We start from the raw sequence: 18,431 nt of genomic DNA, 5'->3' as shown, positions 1-18,431 counted from the left end.
AAAGACTTCTAGTGCTCATGATCAGTAAAATTACATAGGATATTACCTGGACATTGTAATGGTAGATCAGATCTTTTTGCAGCTCAGGCCAATTCCTTTGAGGGGTGAAAAATATCTCATTTGGCCAATGGTGCAATTCTATACGTTTGCAGAGACATTTCTTCCTGAGCCCTGCTGCTCTGTAGCATGAGATTTGATTAGCCCATCTTAGTAGGTATCATAGCATTGCCCAGGTTGGTTGCAGTAACTGGTCTGTGCCACTGGGGGGGAAGGGGAGGAGGGAAAGAGCAGCAACTGTGGCTGGACCCACATGGAGAAGCGGCTCCGTTGACGCCTGACAGAGAGCAATGGCAGGCTTCTGGACCAAGAGGTAGGTGCTGCTACGCTACCCAGGAGAGAAGGGCAGAGAAGGCTCGGGTCCGTGGCCCCTTCTGCCAGTCCCACCATGCTCCAATTGCCCCAACTTTGCCCCTCGCTATAGAGACCGGCCCCTCGCACCTCTTTCCGCCGGACTGGGCAGGCTCCGTGTCTGCTCCTGGCTCCACAGGCAGCAGGTGAGTCCCGGGAGAAGCGGGCGGCGGGAGGTGATGCGGAGAGCTAGCGATGGGGCGAGAGGCGTGAGCAGGGGGGGGAGCCGCGGGGGAAGAGGCAGGCCAGGGGCGGGGCACGGCTGTTCCGTTTGCAGCTCGCAGAGGGTTGGCCACGCTCCGGTCGCGCCCTAGCTCGCCCGTCCCTGGCAGAAATCGCGAGGCGCAATTGCTCTGCGGGCCGGGCCCCGGGCCATGGCGGTGCCAGGGGGCCGCTGCAAGGCGCCCTGTGCCCCACACGCCCGGGGCAGCGGACTGACCGAGCCCCCCTCCACTGGGTCAAAGGCTCCGTCCTGTGCCCGCCGGGGCCTGCGAACTGAGCTGGACCAGCCAGGCCCCTCCCCCTGCGCCTCGGCCCCTCCGACTCTTCGGGGTGGGGGTGGGTGACGTGAGTCTGCGCCCAGCGCTTCGGCGGGGCGGGATCTGGCTCCCCTCAGGGCGGGTCCTGGGGGGGGGGGGGCATCATTCCCCCAGCCTCGCGCGCGCGGAGTCCTCCCAGCCTGCAGGAGGCGCGGCGCCGCCCTCCCTGCGCCCAGTACTGGCCGCCCCCGGCCCGGCCCTGCCACTGCGCGGCCCCGGGGAGCGATGGCGGCCTCGGTGTTCTGCTGCCTGCGCTGGTGCGGGGACGGCGGCGCCGGGCACATCCCGCTGAAGGAGATGCCCGCGGTGCAGCTGGACACGCAGCACATGGGTAAGGGGGCCCGGGGGCGCCGGGGCCGGTCCCCCGCGTGCGGTTCTCGGGCTGTTTCACTCAGAGCCGGCGCTTGGCCCCCCAGCCCCGGGTGCGGGACTCATCCTGTGTTCTCTGCCTCCGGTTGAACTGAGCCCCGCTATCGCCCCGCTGCCCCACCGCGGCGGCTCAGGGAGCACCAAGCGCCGCCGCCTTGTGCGGTTTGTCTCGCCAGGGTTGAGTTTTGCGAGGGGGGGGGGTGACTAGTCAGTGGTTGGGGGCACTGAGAGCCACGATTACCAATTGCGGGGTTGCGGCGCTTCGCTAGTAAACTAAAGACACGTGATGGCGCTTTAAACCTTGCCGTTCATTTCACTTTTTAGTGAGGATATTGTGCCTAGCCCGTGTCTTTGGTTTCATGCACAAGACAGCGTTTTAAAAAAACATACATCATAGTGATCGTTAACCGGGCCAGAAAATGGTATTTAGAATTCCTATGAGGGCCTTCAAAAGCGACAGGAGTCCTGTGGCACCTTATAGACTAACTGAAGTGTTGGAGCATAAGCTTTCGTGGGCAAAGACCCACTTCGTCAGATGCATGTAGTGGAAATATCCAGAGGCAGGAATAAATATGCAGGCCAGGATCAGGCTGGAGATGACCAGGTGGATCCAATCAAGGAGGATGAGGCCCACTTCTAGCAGCTGATCTGGAGGTGTGAATTCCAAGAGAATAGAAGCTGCTTTTGTAGTTAGCAAGCCATTCACAGTCTTTGTTTAATCCAGAGTTGATTGTGTCAAACTTAAAAATGAACTGTAGCTCAGCAGTTTCTCTTTGAAGTCTGGTCCTGAAGTTTTATGAGGGCCTTCCTCACTCAGCTGCCCCATTAAAGACCATCTACATTTTTGTTAGGCTCTAAGGTGCTGCAAGACTGCCCATGAAAGACGACACTTGACTGAAGAGTTAGATTTTACGGTATGCCACAAAGGTGACCAAACTCAGGGTCTGTCAGATCAACAAGGCAGCAAATTCCGCTGATTCCTTTGCTTGCTTCCTTTGTACGCCCTCTTCTCAGAAGTGCTTATCTGAGGCTATTCAGCTTGAATATTTATTATTATTTGACATTGATATTGCTGTAGCACCTACAGGCCTCAGCTAGATTGGGCCCCATTATGTTAGGCATTATACGAATATATGACAAACTAGCCAATTAGCCCGTCATAAGACCGGATTTTCAGGTCTTCTTTCCTGACCTCTCTTGCTCTGTCTCTCTCTCTCTCTCTCTCCCCCTCTCCTCCTACTGCCTCTCCCTGTCTCTCTCAGCTCTCCTCCGCCTCCTGCCTCTCTCTCCCCGTCTCTTTCTTTCTCTTCTGTCTCTTTCTTTCTCTTCTCGCCCTCCTGCCTCTCACTCTCCCTTTCTCTTCTCCTTCTCTTCCCTCTCTCTCCCCTCCGTCTCACCCCTTCCCCTTCCCTCCTGCCGTGGCACTTGGCTGAGTGCTGCCTGCTCAGCTGGGCTGCTGCAAGGGAGGGAAGGAGGGAGGGGGGTGGTGACATACACAGCCAGGGGCGGGGCCATGTACGTCACCGCCCTCCCACCCCAGGGGAGCCCAAACAGCCCCTTGCGCCGCTGGCTCCCCTGGCGGACCGGCTGAGGGGCGCACCACTCAGCTGAGTGCCACAGCGGGAGAGGAAGGGGGCAGTGACGTACACGGCCCCGCCCCAAGGCCATGTATGTCACCGCCCCGCCCCCCTTCCTGTCCCACCGGGGCTCAGCTGAGCGGCGCAGCACCAGCGCCACTCAGTTGGGCCGCGGCAGGGGAGCAAGCAGCGGCAAGCGGCCGTTTGGGTTCCGGCTGCAGCCAGTGGCTGCACCCTCCCCCCCCGACAGGTCTGCTTCCCGCCCCCCTCGTCCCATCCAGCCCCACGGCCCCTGATTCCCCCCAGCTCTGCTTCTCGCCCCCTCTTCCTGCCAGCCAGCCCCCTGGCCCCATGGACACCTCCCACCTCTCCCCCGCCAGCGCTACTTCCCTTCCTCCGGGATCCCCCCAGCTCTGCTTCCCGCCCCCCTTCCAGCCAGCTCCACCCCCCTTCCCCTCCCTGCATGGCGCCCCGCCCCCCCTTCCCCTCCCTCCATGGCACACTGCGCCGCTCAGCTGGGCGCAGTCTGGACGCTTTTAACGGAAGAGCGCCAGTCTAGACGTAGCCACTGTGTGGTTTTTACTTACACTGTGATCCTTAAAGGTTATTTTTGTGCCACACTCTCATAACTGGACTGCAAGCTTTTTGGGAGAGGATGGTCATCATATATATAGTAGCTGGGCCCAGCTGAGCAGCTCTCCCGCCGGGCCCAGCTGAGCGGAGCTCCTGCGCCGCAAGCAGCCATTTGGGGTTCGTGCTGCACTCCCCCCCCCCCTCCCCCCAGCCAGGTCTGCTTCCCGCCCCCTCCTCCCCCCCAGCCCCCGGACATCCCACCGCCAGCACTACTTCCCTTCCTCCGGGCCCCCCTATCCTCCACTCCAGCCTCACATCCCTTGACCCCCCCCACCCCCAGCTCTGCTTCCCACCCCCCTTGGGGACTGTGGGGCTGGAGTGCAGGAAGGGGGGAGGTAAGCAGCGCTGGTGGGGGGGGGGGGTGTCCGGGGAGCTGTGGGGCTGGCCGAATGGCCATGGAAGGAGGGGAAGGGGGGCGGGGCGCCGACGTACACGGCCAGGGGGCATGGCCATGTATGTCAGCGTTACAGATGCACAGACAATGGGCTACTATATATATGATGACCATCCTCTCCCAAAAAGCTTGCAGTCCAGTTATGAGAGTGTGGCACAAAAATAACCTTTAAGGATCACAGTGTAAGTAAAAACCACACAGTGGCTACGTCTAGACTGGCGTTTTTCCGTTAAAAGCGTTTGCGGAAAAAAGCGTCTAGATTGACACGGACACTTTTGTGCAAAAGCACTTTTTGCGGAAAAGCGTCCATGCCAATCTAGACGCAGTTTTGCGCACGAAAGGCCCGATCGCCATTTTCGCCATTGGGGCTTTTTTGCGCAAAACAGTTTTTAGATGTCTACACTGGCCGAACGGGAGCAGCATAGTATTTGCGCAAGAACACTGACAATCTTACATTATATGTTCTTGCACACATTCAAGCGGCCAGTGTAGACAGCTGGCAAGTTTTTCCGCAAAAGCGGCCACTTTTGCGAAAAAACTTGCCAGTCTAGACGCAGCCAGAGTGTTCCATATAGAAACTAATTGGAATTCCATAGTCTCTGGTGTACTAGTGTTGTTTCAGCTACACCAGATTAACACGGCTACATTTCTATCACTAGTGTAGTGTGATATCATGAAAATGTTGCTAAATAACCAGCAGCAATATTCTGCTGTAGTTTTAGTTTCAAAAGCTTTCCTACGTAAAGGGCATTGCAACAAACTAATTTAGAAAGGCCTGCTCCTTACCAAACAAACATTTTAAAAATTCTATTGACTACAAAACATCCAGACCTCTTTAAAAAAAATTATTGGACTGTCTTTTGAGGACTGAATCTTGTCTCTGGCTACAGTAACAAATGCTTATTAGAGTTTTCTAGCTAAAGTCTTTCATGGAACAGTATGGAATGAAGAGTTCAATGTTATGTTCTGTGTGCTGACAGGTATCTTTATAAAGGAACCTCGCAACAAAACCCTTAAAAATAATCTTGCTTATTGATTAATTCTTGATTACCACAACTCATGAAAGGCCTTGTATTGCATGTGTCTGTCCTTCAGTTCCAGACCAAGGAAAAGAGATGGTTTAGAGAAAAGCCTAAGCCCTGAATTCCCTTTCTCATAATGAATGTCTTTCTAATTAAATGATATAGCAATCTATGCTGTTGGGGTTTTTGAAGAAATGTGATCAACATGTTGCCTTAATGCCTAAGAGGAGAAATTAAAGAACATAGATTTTAAATAGATGAAAGATGAACTAGACTATAAACACCATCTTTTCTTTCTTTGATAGCACTGCACAAACAAATTCTCATAAACTAATGGAGCTCTTGCTTGGCATTGAAAGCAAAAATATGTTTGTTGTTTAGGGGTTTTAGTGGATGTCTCCAAAATTAAAAAAAAAGTGTTTTGAAGTTTGTGTATTATTTTTGTGTGCAGGAACAGATGTCGTCATTGTCAAAAATGGCCGAAGAATATGTGGCACAGGAGGTTGCTTAGCCAATGCACCCTTGCATCAGAACAAGAGTTATTTTGAGTTTAAAATCCAATCCACAGGTTAGTTAGCAATATCATTTTCAACTTTAGGCTTGTATTTGAGATTTGATTACAAATAGGCAAAGCATCTGAATCTTTGGTAACTAAATGCGCTTCATCTTTGGACTACTACAATGAGAAATAACACACTACAATGAGAAATAACACACTTTACAAAAAGCAAACTTTTGTAGGAAGCTAAATTGTCATCTTCTAAGAAAGATGTGTCATTTTTTTTCTATTTGGCTGCTTTGATTTCTTAAAATCAATATTAATTGAAATACCCAGATCCGCAGAACACCCTTGTATATATATTTTAGCAATTCAAATAATTTAAAGCTATTTTCTGCTAAATTCATTATTGTTGATATCGAACAATGAGCATGTAGAATAATGTGTATAGGTTTTGCACTTTTTCTCCAATAATGTTTGCTGCTAGCTGTCTACATTTATTTGATGTTTTAGTACGTATCCAGGTTCTTCTCCTTTAGCTTCCCATTGGCCATTGTGGGAATTATTCTGTACTTAAAGACACAGCACAGAACACACAACTCAGGGCGATGGGCTTAATGTGGTTTTAAAGACACCTTCTTGTCCTCTCAATTCTGGGCTGCTTCTAGGGTTGAAGCATCTCCAGAGTAAATTAGACAGCCCAGGCTGCCCTATAACCTGCTGCATTGTATGAAATCACTGGCTTGTATATGATGTAGCCCTGCATTCAGCATGCACCCATACCAAGGCTTGCAACTGGGTCTTCAGAGACATCCTTTTGGTTATCCTCTGTAGTTCCAGTAAACCTCCTCCAGTGAGAACTCTGTTCTGATCCAGTTATTATGGCTAGAGTGGCTAGAGTGGCAGCTAAGACTCTTACCCCTTATCTTTTATATTGGTGGCTAATAAACAGAAAACACTGAAATACAGCATGTTTGGGAAGGATATTTTAAAGCAGGGCTACTCATCTTTGGAAGCCCTGGGGGCCACGATGATACCCACAGCAAATGCCGAGAGCCGCAGCGTAAGTGTGGTTGCATATATATGCAAATAAATTATTTCACACTGATGAGCATGAATACAAAGAGTAAGGCAAGACTATACAACACGGAGGCCCCATTTAAGTCAGTTCTGCTGATACTAATAAAATACAATATTTGCCTGATTTCCACCCATATGACAGAACTTTTAATGAGCAATGATAGTCCAGGAATTTAACTACTAAAACACATATCAACAAAAGACAATTATATTGACTACTTTTTTGTTTTGGCTTCACAATTTTAACAAATCAATCAAAAACTGCCAATACAATATTTACTGAAATATAAGTACAATCAATGTGAAGTTAAAGGCACTGAGGAGAGAATGTGGCATGGCTAGAAAAGGAACCCAGGAATCCTGCTTCCCTGCTCTAATCCAATGCACCCACCCCTCCCCCAGAGCCAGGCACTAGCCACCCTGCTCCAGCCCAATGCCCTTTCCCTCCCCTAGAGCCAGGTACCCCCCAGCCCACTGCTTTAACCCAATTCCCCTCCCTTCCGCAAGAACCAGGAACTCCAGCTCTAACCCAGTGCCCTTTCCCTCCTGCAGAACCAGAGACATAAATCTAGCAGGGTGGAGGGTAATGCCCTGGGTCTCACCGGAGCCATGCACTTTTCCCTCCAGGTGCTGGGGCCCGTGCACAGAGCGGCTGTGAATGGTCCGGGAGCACAGCTCCAAAAGTTCCATTGAAGGCATGTGCTGCTGTCCCCTCCCCAATCCGCTTTGCAGGGCAAAAAATCCCAGACATTTTTTTGCTTTTTAAAAAACCTGTCTGGATGGTGATTTAACATGAAAAACAAGGACATTCCCAGGAAAAAATGGACATATGGTAACCCTACCCAAACCCCAGCACAGATCTCTCTCACTCTGGCCTCACTGCCTGGATCCACCACCTGCCCACGTCTCTCGCTGCCCAGCTCTTCCACTGCCTTGCCACATGCCTCGCTGCCAGCTCCGCCGCTGCCTCTTGCCGCCCTGGCAGCTCCTGCACACGCTCCACCGCGTTCAGGGAAGCGCTGCTGCTATGGCTGACGTGGGAGGTGTGCTCTACCACTGCCTCTTGCTGCCCCCTTCCCTCCCTGCCAGCCAGCAGCTCCCCCTCACACGCCAATGCGGCCTGTCTCAGTGTGGTGCCACTTAGCTCACGGGGAGGCACTGCTGCTGGAGCCCACAGCTATGAGGCAAGCAGGCGGCCCGGGAAGCAGCTCAGGGTGCCACAGGCCAAATGCAAATGGACTGCAGGGCCACATGTTGAATAGCCCTGTTTTATAGACTCTCAGTTTAGGGAATATAATTGCTGATGATTTTCAAATAAAAAATCCTTTGTGATACTGCTGTCATTATGGCACGCACTTAGAATATATCCCTTACTCTCAACTTGAGATTTCAAAAGAAACAAAATACAGTGTTTACATAATATCATCATAATATTTGCAGGGATTTGGGGTATTGGAGTTGCAACCCAGAAAGCAAATTTGAATCAAATTCCACTTGGTCGAGATGTGCATAGTTTAGTGATGAGGAATGATGGAGCTCTCTATCACAACAATGAGGAGAAGAACAGGCTGCCTGCAAACAGCCTGCCACAGGAGGGTGACGTGGTGGTGAGTTTCCTTAGGTGTTTTTTATGTAAATTTGTTGCCATGTCTGACTAACTCAGCAATAGATGTTTCGGTGATTTTTCCAAAGCAGGATTTGCTGTCAGCACTGATGCGAGGCTAAAGGGAATACAGTGAGCCCTTGTTCAAGGCTAGCTAAACAAGAATGATATTGAAACCCTGAAAAGTAAATTAATATGCATACAGTGTATGCGATGGTAATATTCAGCTATTCACTTGTAAAAAAAAAATAGGCTTTTAAAATATTTTTAGTATTTCTTACTAAAAAACATTATTGAGCAACATAACCCTTCAGAATTGTAATCATGTAGTAAAATATAGTTGTGTATTGATCATGAGGTCTTATGCCCTGAGTTAGGCATGCTCCTTCCTCACTGTCTTTTCTAATTCACATCACTAGCAGGAGCATAACTGGAAAGAGTTTGTTTCCAATACTTTTTAGAGAATAAATGGATAGAGGAAAATGCTGTTCAGAGTCAAATATTCCTTACTTCTCCTCTCCCTGACTCTTTCTCCCTTCATAAGTTTCACATTATTTTTGGAGAAATGAGGTAGACATGAAGGCTTGCATGCCCTCTTGTTCATCAGAACTGGTCCTTTAAGTGCTTCCTCAGTTCAGCTTCCAATGTCCTCCAGTCCTTATGTTATCTTCCGCCTATGCCTGACAGCAGGCCTATAGGGAGTCCAGTCTTCCTTCTACCTCATGGAGTGAATAAGGAAAGATATCTACCTATTTGGCTAGTGGGTCTTCCCCAGCAGTTCTACCCCAGTCATCAAGAGGTTTCTAGTCCTGCTCTTAGGGTGGCTTCCTGCCAGTTTGATGCTGATGCAAAGTAGTCCTGTGCCTGGATAGCTTATTCCATATGTTGCAAATCAGTTAGCCACTAGTGGGGAGGTAAGTAGTCTGCCCCTTAACTAGTGATGTGAACAGGTAACCTTACCAGGGTAACCCGTCTAACAGTTAACCAGCTCCTTGGAGCAGCTTGCAGCCAGCCACAGGCAGAGGCAGCCCCACTGGGCCCACCCATGGCCAAGGTGGTAGCTAGGAGTCCCATGCAGGGCTGGTAGAGGCAGCAGCCCCGAAGGCTGTGGGCTGTTCCGCACCCAGGATCCTGCTTAATCAGTTAACTGATTAAAGGGGACTTTATATCCCAACCTATAACCCCTTAGTGACTGTGACATTATGGGTTTTATATAGTCCATCACAATATTGCTTCATTGCTACCTACTGTTACTAGGGTAGCTGTATTTGCCTATAAACCTAACAGAGCTGTAACCATACTTATCTCAACCTCTTTGAGGCTTGTTGGCTTTCCTGGTCAAAGATGTCCCAGAATGTACTGGAGATCCCGATGAGGTTGTACCCAGGGAGCATAAGAGTGCTTTGTTGGGGTGTGCTTAGATAGCAGTCAGACACAGGGGCCCTAGCTACCTTGCTACAAATCTTCCTCCAAAGGTATTCGGATAAGGGGGGTGTATTTTTAGTCAAGCTCGGATGCAGTTTAGAAAAGGGAGAGGAAATTAGTCTGGGAATGGAGAAAAAAATATTGGAAAGACAGTTGAATGGATGAAAGGGACTTGGGAATCTGCATGAGCCATACTCACTCTCACTCCTAAAATATATTTGAAATAACCCTGTATATTTAAGGGTTGTGCTGTGTTACTACTTTAACATAGTTAGACATTTTTAAGTACATGAAAGTAATAAGATTAATATTGTTTCTAATAACAAAATTTTCAGTCTCTCTTTTTAATTCCTGATGTTTGTGAGCTTCATGTAGATTATTGCCAGCTGTCTAGAGTTTAAAAAAAATCCCCTGCTGAACTGGTTTTCTTGGGAGAGAATCTTTCTGTGCTGCAGTCTCTTTTTAAAGGCTCACTCAGTCTATTTACAAAAAACAGGACTATGTAGCACTTTAAAGACTAACAAGATGGGTTATTAGGTGATGAGCTTTCGTGGGTGAGACCCACTTCCTCAGATCAAATAGTGGAACAAAATTGTCACAACCATATATACCGTATTTTCCGGCGTATAAGATGACTTTTTACACTAAAAAACATCCCCCAAAAATCGGGGGTCGTCTTATACGCCAGGTGTAGAACGTACCTGTGCTGATACTGGTCCCCAGCACGGTGCTCGGGGCTGGCCCCGGGCACATGGCGCACGGTGAGCACCGGCGGGGGGAGCGCTGGCCCCGGGCGCGCGGCGCTTGGCGGGGGGAGCGCTGGCCCCGGGCGCGCGGCGCTTGGCGGGGGGGGCGCTGGCCCCGGGCGCGCGGCGCTTGGCAGGGGGAGCGCTGGCCCCGGGCGCGCGGCGCTTGGAGGGGGCACCAGCCCCGGGCGCGCGGCGCTTGGGGGGGAGCGCCAACCCCGGGCGCGCGGCGCTTGCGGGTGGGGGCGCTGGCCCCGGGCACGCAGCCCTTGGAGGGGGCACCAGCCCCGGGCGCGTGGCTATGGGGAGGGCCGCCCCCGGGCACGCAAGTGTCCCCGTCCCCTGGCGCCCGGCGGGCGAACGGCCACGCCCCTTGGCGCCCGGCGGGGGGACGGCCACGTTCTGTAAGTGGGTGGTAGAAAAGACCCCATCATGGCTCCAACAAGAAGAAGGAAATTTGAAGCCAGTTTCAAGCTGAAAGTTGTAAACTTTGCCAAGGAACATAATAACTGTGCTGCTGCAAGTCAATATGGAGTAACAGAAAAGATGGTCCGAGACTGGAAAGCAAATGAAGATGCATTAAAGAGTATGCCAAGTAGAAGTGTGCATTAAGAAGAGGTACCCCACATTGGTCAGAACTTGACAAGCACGTAGCAGACATGGTGCATGAGCATCGTCAAAATGGTTATGTAGTGACACGAAACAAAATACGTATGTTTGCACTTCAGTGGGCCAAATCTAACCCAGATCACAGCAAAGGATTTACGGCCACTGTATCCTGGTGTACTAGGTTCTTGGAAAGGCATAATCTGGTACTGAGGCAAAAGACCAAAATTGCACAAAAATTACCTGCAGATCTCGACGGAAAAGTAAGTCTTTTCCATCGATATGTAATACAACAGCGCAAGAAACATGGCTATGCGTTGTCAGATTGGAAATATGGATGAAACTCCTATGAATTTTGATATGGTTGGAAATAAAACTGTTAATCCAAAAGGTGCAAAAACAGTGTTAATTAAAACAACAGGACATGAGAAGTCCAGTTTTACAGTGGTACTAGCATGTACAGCTGATGGCGCCAAACTAAGACCAATGATTATTTTTAAAAGAAAAACAATGCCGAAAATCAAGTTCCCTGTTGGAGTTTTTATACATGTGAATGAAAAAGGCTGGATGGATGAAGAAGGGGTAAAGCTATGGCTTGATAATGTATGGAGTAGGCGACCAGGTGGACTTCGTCAAGAACGTAGCCTACTGGTGTGGGATATGTTCAGGGCTCATTTAACTACCAGCACAAAGAAAAGGCTGGCAAGAATAAACACAGATGCGGCAGTTATTCCTGCAGGATTGACATCATTGGTACAGCCACTGGATGTGTGCCTAAACAAGTCATTTAAAGATCGCATTCGAGAACAGTGGAATGAGTGGATGGTTAGCGGCGAAAAGTCATTCACAAAAGGAGGAAACATGCGTGTGCCACAATTGGATGTTTTGTGTAACTTTGTCATAAAAGCCTAGAATGATATTGATGCAGAAACAGTAATCAAGTCTTTCAAGAAGTGTGGCATATCAAATTCTTTGGATGGTATGGAGGACAACTTCTTGTGGCAAGATGAAGGGGAAGCCAAAGCTGAAGCCACACCATCTGATTCGGAATTAGATCCATATGATGACTGTCTTACAAATGTACCACAAGATGTCATTGATGAACTTATGATGTCAGAGGATGAACATGGTGAGGATTTTGAAGGATTTTAAGTACCGGTAAGTCAAAACCATTTTAATTAAAATTATTTAAATCAAATCTGATGTTATTAAATGGTGTTGCCTCGGAAGCGGGGGGTAGTCTTATACGGCGAGTATAGGCCAAAACCTATGTTTTAACTGGAAAATTAGGGGGTCGTCTTATATGCCCAGTCGTCTTATACGCCGGAAAATACGGTAGCAAAGGATACAATTTAAAAAAAAAAGTAAACACATATGAAAAGGACAAATCAAATTTCAGAACAGAAGGGGGATGGGGAGGGGAGGTAAATGTCTGTGAGCTAATGATATTAGAGGTGATAATTGGGGAAGCTATCTTTGTAATGTGTAAGATAATTAATGTCTTTGTTTAAACTTAGGCGTAAAATGTCAAATTTAAGCATGAATGTCAGTTCAGAAGATTCTCTTTCAAGTGTGGTCTTAAAAGGTCTTTGAAGCAGGATGCAGGTAATCAAGTCATTGAGATAATGTCCTTTCTGGTTGAAATGGCAAGAAACTGTTTTTTCTTTGTGATCCTGTCTAATATCTGTTTTGTGGGCATTGATTCTTTGGCAAAGTGTCTGAGACATTTGTCCAATGTACATAGCAGATGGACACTTTCGGCACATGATAGCATAAATTATAGTTCTGGATGAGCAGGAATATGTATTCTTGATCTTATAATTCACTTGGTTAGGTCCAATAATGGTATCAGCAGAGTGAATATGTGGACAAAGCTGGCAATGGGGTTTGTTGCAAGGGAAAGTTCCAGGGTTGGTAATAGTGTGGTATGTCCTGTGATTGTTGGTAAGAATCATCTTGAGGTTAGGTGGTTGTCTATAGGAGACTATGGGTCTGTCTCCCACACACATTTACCTTCCCCCTCCCCCCCCATCACCCATCCCCTTTTTGTTCTGAAATTTGATTTGTCCTTTTCATATGTGTTCACTATTTTTTTTTTAATAATTGTATCCTTTGGTATATATGATTATGACAATTTTCTTCCACTATTTGATCTGAGGAAGTGGGTCTGGCCCACGAAAGCTCATCACCTAATAAACCATCTTGTTAGTCTTTAAAGTGCTACATAGTCCTGTTTTTTGTTTCAGCTACACCAGACTAACACTGCTACATTTCTATCATCAGTCTATTTAGTCTGCAAAGCTGAAGTTAAAACACTTGAAGGATAATAAGTAACAAATGCAGTACTTCGCTAAGGGCCTGAGTTCTGTAAATTCACAATTTAAGCTTTGTTGGTTAGCTGCTGTTCATCAAATAAGTTGATTGTCGTGCTGCTATCCTCTGATTGGATAAGACTGCAAGTACGTTGGGTGCTTGTGAATGCAAATATAATTCTTAATTATTGACTTTTTAAGCATCCAGAAAAATGGTCTAGTGAATTCTTTTAGGAGATTATGGTTTATGTCATCCTGTTAGAAACTGTTCATTGTGTTCAGCTAGCCTAGCTGTAAAAATAAATATTTGTTAGTATTTTCACGTGTTAGCTTGATGATCTTATGTTAACATTTTCTGTTTGCCCTATAGGGTATTACATATGACCATGTAGAACTAAATGTATATTTAAATGGAAAGAATATGCATTGTCCAGCTTCAGGAATCAGAGGGACTGTCTATCCTGTAGTGTATGGTAAGTTAGCTTTTCAAACGAAGATTGACATTGTGGTCAGTCTTAATAGCAAGATTGTCTCAAACCACCTATCTTACTCCCAGTCATGTGACCCATTTCACAGTCCTCCCACTCATGACTGAATAGTGTACCCTTCTGGGAATTATAACAAATGGAAAAAATGTATTAGGAAAGTATCAGTATGTATTTTGCTTCTTTCAATACAGATTAGTAGCTAGAAACAAGGAGTACCATCACCTGGCTGTTTTTGGACCACATGTAATGGGTCCATAGATAACAGCTAGGGACTTACTGCAGTTAAAACATGTCATGTAATCAAACTATCAAATCATCTAGTAGCAAGAAAGCCACACAAGGGTTATGCTGTCTCACCCACAGATAAATGTATGAATCGAATTTCTCTGGGAAGTTTGTACGTACAGGCAGTCCCCGACTTACGCGGATCCGACTTATGTCGGATCCGCAGATACGAACGGGGCTGCCCCAGAGTACACGGACTGCGGGACCTCGCGGTCCTGCCGCCCGTGTACTCTGGGGCTTTCTCTGCGTCTCCCTGGTCTGCAGACCAGGAAGACGCAGAGCAAAGCCGCGGAGGGGCTCGGGCAGCCCAGGGGCGCCTGGGCTGCCTGAGCCCCCCCCCCCCCCCCCCGCCTCCGCGGCTTTGCAAAGCCGCGGGGAAGCCGGCAGCGGAGCAGTCCAGGCGTGCCTGGGCTGCCTCGCTGCCCGAGCCCCCCCGCGGCTTTGCAAAGCTGCGGGGGGGCTCAGGCAGCAAGGCAGCCCAGGCGCGCCTGGACTGCTCCGCTGCCGGCTTCCCTGCGGCTTTGCAAAACTGCGTGGGGGCTCGGGCAGCGAGGCAGCCCAGGCGCGCCTGGACTGCTCCGCTGCCGGCTTCCCCGCGGCTTTGCAAAGCTGCGGGGGGGCTCAGGCAGCGAGGCAGCCCAGGTGCGCCTGGACTGCTCCGCTGCCGACTTCCCCGCGGCTTTGCAAAGCTGCGGGGGGGCTCGGGCAGCGAGGCAGCCCAGGCGCGCCTGGACTGCTCCGCTGCCGGCTTCCCCGCGGTTTTGCAAAGCTGCGGGGGGGGCTCGGGCAGCTCTGCCCCGGGCTTTCTGGAATCAGCTGCTGATCAGTTTCAGCAGCAGCTGACTTGGGGACGCTTGGGGTTCTTAAGTTGATTCTGTATGTAAGTCAGAACTGGCGGTCAGTTTCAGCAGCGGCTGAATCTGGACGCCAGTTCCGACTTACATACAGATTCAACTTAAGAAGAAACCTACAGTCCCTATCTTGTATGTAACCCGGGGACTGCCTGTATACCCCTTCTTGCTTATGCAATACTAATGCAGTAGCATTTGAATTAAGTCAGATTTGCATGTACATTTTATACTTTTTCATTTTTATAGAAATATAAACTTTAATGTGGTAACATCTTCCATCTCAAAATACTTCACAGCTGTAATAAATTGATACCAAATGTTATATAGAAATCAGTTCACCTCTGCATCCCTCTCTACAGTGAATCATAGCAGCTGCATTGACAGGATACATTACCAGAACAGTTTTGAACAGGAAACAAATATCATATGCAATCTGCTTAAGAAGCTTAAGGAAAAATGTATTCATTTTGTGAACTGGAATTTGGCCATAATGTGTGTTAACACTCTACCTTACTAAAATGCCAAAGTACTCTTTGCAGCTCCCAGATATGCAGGAATTCTGATTGTCTCATCTGAACCACTGCACCTCTGCTTGCACAGTGCTTTATCCCACCCTGCTGAGGGACTGGTTCCATACTGAGAGGGAAGAGTACCACTCAGAACCCCACCTTTACTACTTAATATATTTTGTAAATCTCTCATCCAAGTACTGATCTGTCCCAAACTTGCTTAACTTGTGAGATACCACGGGACCATAGTACCAAGTATTTGCCTGCTTATTATTTCATTTCATATTTCATAATGAACTGTTGGCACATTTCTGTGTCTGTCTAGACACTTTCTTAATGTTGTGCTTTCTGAACAGGAAACAATCTAAATTTGCTTTGGAAGCTTGGAATGTTACAAATTCAGTTGCCAATTTATCTCCTTTAAAACTGTTACAATGAAGATTATTTCATATTGTCATCTTGTTTTACATTTACCATATGGTGGCATTATTACAAATAGTTGCAAACAGAGGAATAAAATACTTGCCACAGTTTTATTCCTATGAACATTGCATTATTGAGATTCTGGCTGCTGTATACCATATTGGTAAGAGTGGGAAAACAGACTTTTGTTAATAGCTAACATCTCATCTTCCCTTTACTTTAGAAGAGGAGTTACAGTGGAGAAAATTTAGGTCTCAGGAGTCGGTAGCTTTCATAAACAGCTTGTGTTCTGCAGCAGGGACTTCGGCTTCTGGTCTTTTTTTTATTTTTTTAATCTTGTTCCTTTCTCCATGTCTAACCCTGCACCACTGAGGTTTTAGGTTGTGGGTGTGAGGTGACTTTTTATTGCCAGACTCCCTCTCCTGTCATCATCCTTCTAGAACTGACATAAATTCCCAAGAATTTCTGTGTTTCACAATGGATTAGTTTATTTCTGTAACACCTGATGATTTGAAAATTGCATTCAGGTGACACATTGGTGCTATAAGTTGCAAGTAATAAACCCCTTAATTTAAAGCTACTTATTCATGAGTATATGAAAGGAGATTTTACTCTCAACCATTTAATTTATCGGTGTCTACAGAAAGTAAATGATGTCATGTTTGGGAACTTAAAGCACAAGTTAAATTCAGCAGCTGGATCCCAAGCACAATTAAAGTGTACTACAACATAAGCTAGTATTTGTGCTCTTGTTAGCTCAGTTCAGGCTGCTGTGCAAAAAAAACAAATATCTTGACTTCAGGATATCTAAATCCTTGATCAAAATATTGCATTTGGGTTTTTTTGAGGGGGAGAAGTGGGGAGCCAGGTGTTAGCATTGATATACTTCTGTCACATGCGGGGGTGGCTTAGAGGAATGTTTCTTTGAAAGACTCATTAATCAAATGGATCTGATTTTCTGAAGAGCAGTGCTGCAGTATTATGCTTCACTAAAGCAGCATTTTCAGTGTTGCTGCCGTCAGTGATGTCAGAATTTCCATTTGAATCCTCTAATCCTCCATCTAGAATTAGGCAGAAAGTCGCATGGCAATATTATTGTTATGAAAAATACTGAATTATTTTTAAAACCCACGTGTCTAAAAATAACAGTCAAGCAGGGTTCTGATGTCATAACCTTAGGCGGATGGCTTGATATCAAGCAGGGGAATGGGAGCATGCCATGGAGATGCATCCTCTTTCATATCTCAACACTACCGTGCTTGATCTTCAGGGTTCCAAAGCAGTGGAGTGGAAAACGAGGGCCAAAGAAGTTAAGAATTGCTTTAAAGCTAATTAGCTCTTTCAGTAAAATGAATAACAAAACTTTCACTGCTTTTGGCAAAATCTTTTGAAAATTGAAGTATTCTGTAGGAAATAAATATAGTTTGGCTTGCTTGATTTTATTTTAGGATCTTTTCTACAGATTAACCCTGGAGATCTTATTTATCTTTATTGCATGGATGTTTATAACATATTGGAGAATATCTTTTGTGCTTCAATTGTTGTGGATATGTAATGTATTGATGTATATAATCTAATAAGGTGTAATGTATAGTCAAAATAAATACTGCTCTAATTGTTTTTCTCTTTGCTTATGTCCTATAGTTGATGACAGTGCCATCTTGGATTGTCAGTTCAGTGAATTTTATCACACTCCTCCAGCAGGGTTTGAAAAAATACTCTTTGAGCAGCAAATCTTCTGAATGTCTTCATACTGAAAACTTGCACCCCTACACTGTTACAAAGCCTTTGCCATCTTAAGTAAAGCTTCACATTACCTGTAGGAAACACATCTGTATTTTTAGCAAAGTACTCGTGACTGTTGTCTGAAGAACCAAAATGTTAACTGCAGCACTTGAAAAATGTTTTACAAATGGTAGATTTTTGACAACTGTTTTGTGATGTGAAAATCAGTGTTTTGGGGCAGTTTTTTTCTGATTTGTATTTGATGTAAATGGAAATTAAAGGGTATAATTGACACAGTATTAAATGAACTTTTGGTTTCAATTTGAGCTTTATAAAGGAAATAGTTCATATATGTGACAGTATGTTTTCATAAAGTTACTGGGATTAATAGTTGTCTCGTTGTGATTTTTTTTTCTAGTTCCTTCTCACTCAGAAGTTGTGTCTTGTCAAAAGAGATCACTGTGCTAACAGTCTGTTTGGATTGCAGTGTCCTTGTTCTGCACAATGACTAATGATAAGATTGGCGCTAGATTTTGTTTTTTCTCTTGAAACATGTAACGTACCCATTTCTAGTTGTTAACCAGCTAATATTCCTATTGGATGTATATGAATCTCATAGCTTTTCATTTGCTTTAAGTGTGACAGAACACTAGTCAAAGCATTATTTTGTTGTATATAAAAAACCCTAAATACCAGATGTATATATGAAGCCTATCATGCTGTATTACTCTGACGGCAGGGTAGGTCTAGATCATTTAACTGTGATGTATGCAGTGTCAGGGAAGGTATGTTGGCTATTCTGATGAAGCTTTACAGATAAAATGTAAACCAGATTATTCTTTATGGAGTATTTTATTTAAATGTGTTTTTTTTTCCTGGAACCAGTAATAAAGTGAATAATGGTTAACATGCTATTTCCAAAACACGAGTCGCATAA

At 46.5% G+C, this 18,431-nt stretch overlaps 1 protein-coding gene across 1 annotated transcript; it reads left to right on the top strand.

Annotated features, from left to right (window-relative positions):
- Positions 1 to 1,079: 1,079 nt before the first annotated feature.
- SPRYD7 (SPRY domain containing 7) lies at positions 1,080 to 17,882 on the top strand. The gene is made up of 5 exons (XM_075919083.2): positions 1,080 to 1,278; positions 5,394 to 5,510; positions 7,962 to 8,128; positions 13,584 to 13,686; positions 17,414 to 17,882. The coding sequence occupies exons 1-5, from the start codon at positions 1,173 to 1,175 to the stop codon at positions 17,509 to 17,511; spliced, it is 591 nt and encodes a 196-aa protein (XP_075775198.1). The 5' UTR covers positions 1,080 to 1,172; the 3' UTR covers positions 17,512 to 17,882.
- The last annotated feature ends 549 nt before the right edge of the window (positions 17,883 to 18,431 follow it).

This window comes from Pelodiscus sinensis, chromosome 1 (genome assembly GCF_052426305.1).
Source record: "Pelodiscus sinensis isolate ZL-2025 chromosome 1, ASM5242630v1, whole genome shotgun sequence".
In the NCBI taxonomy this organism is placed as follows: domain Eukaryota; kingdom Metazoa; phylum Chordata; order Testudines; family Trionychidae; genus Pelodiscus; species Pelodiscus sinensis.
This window is presented reverse-complemented; position numbering and strand designations above follow the sequence as displayed.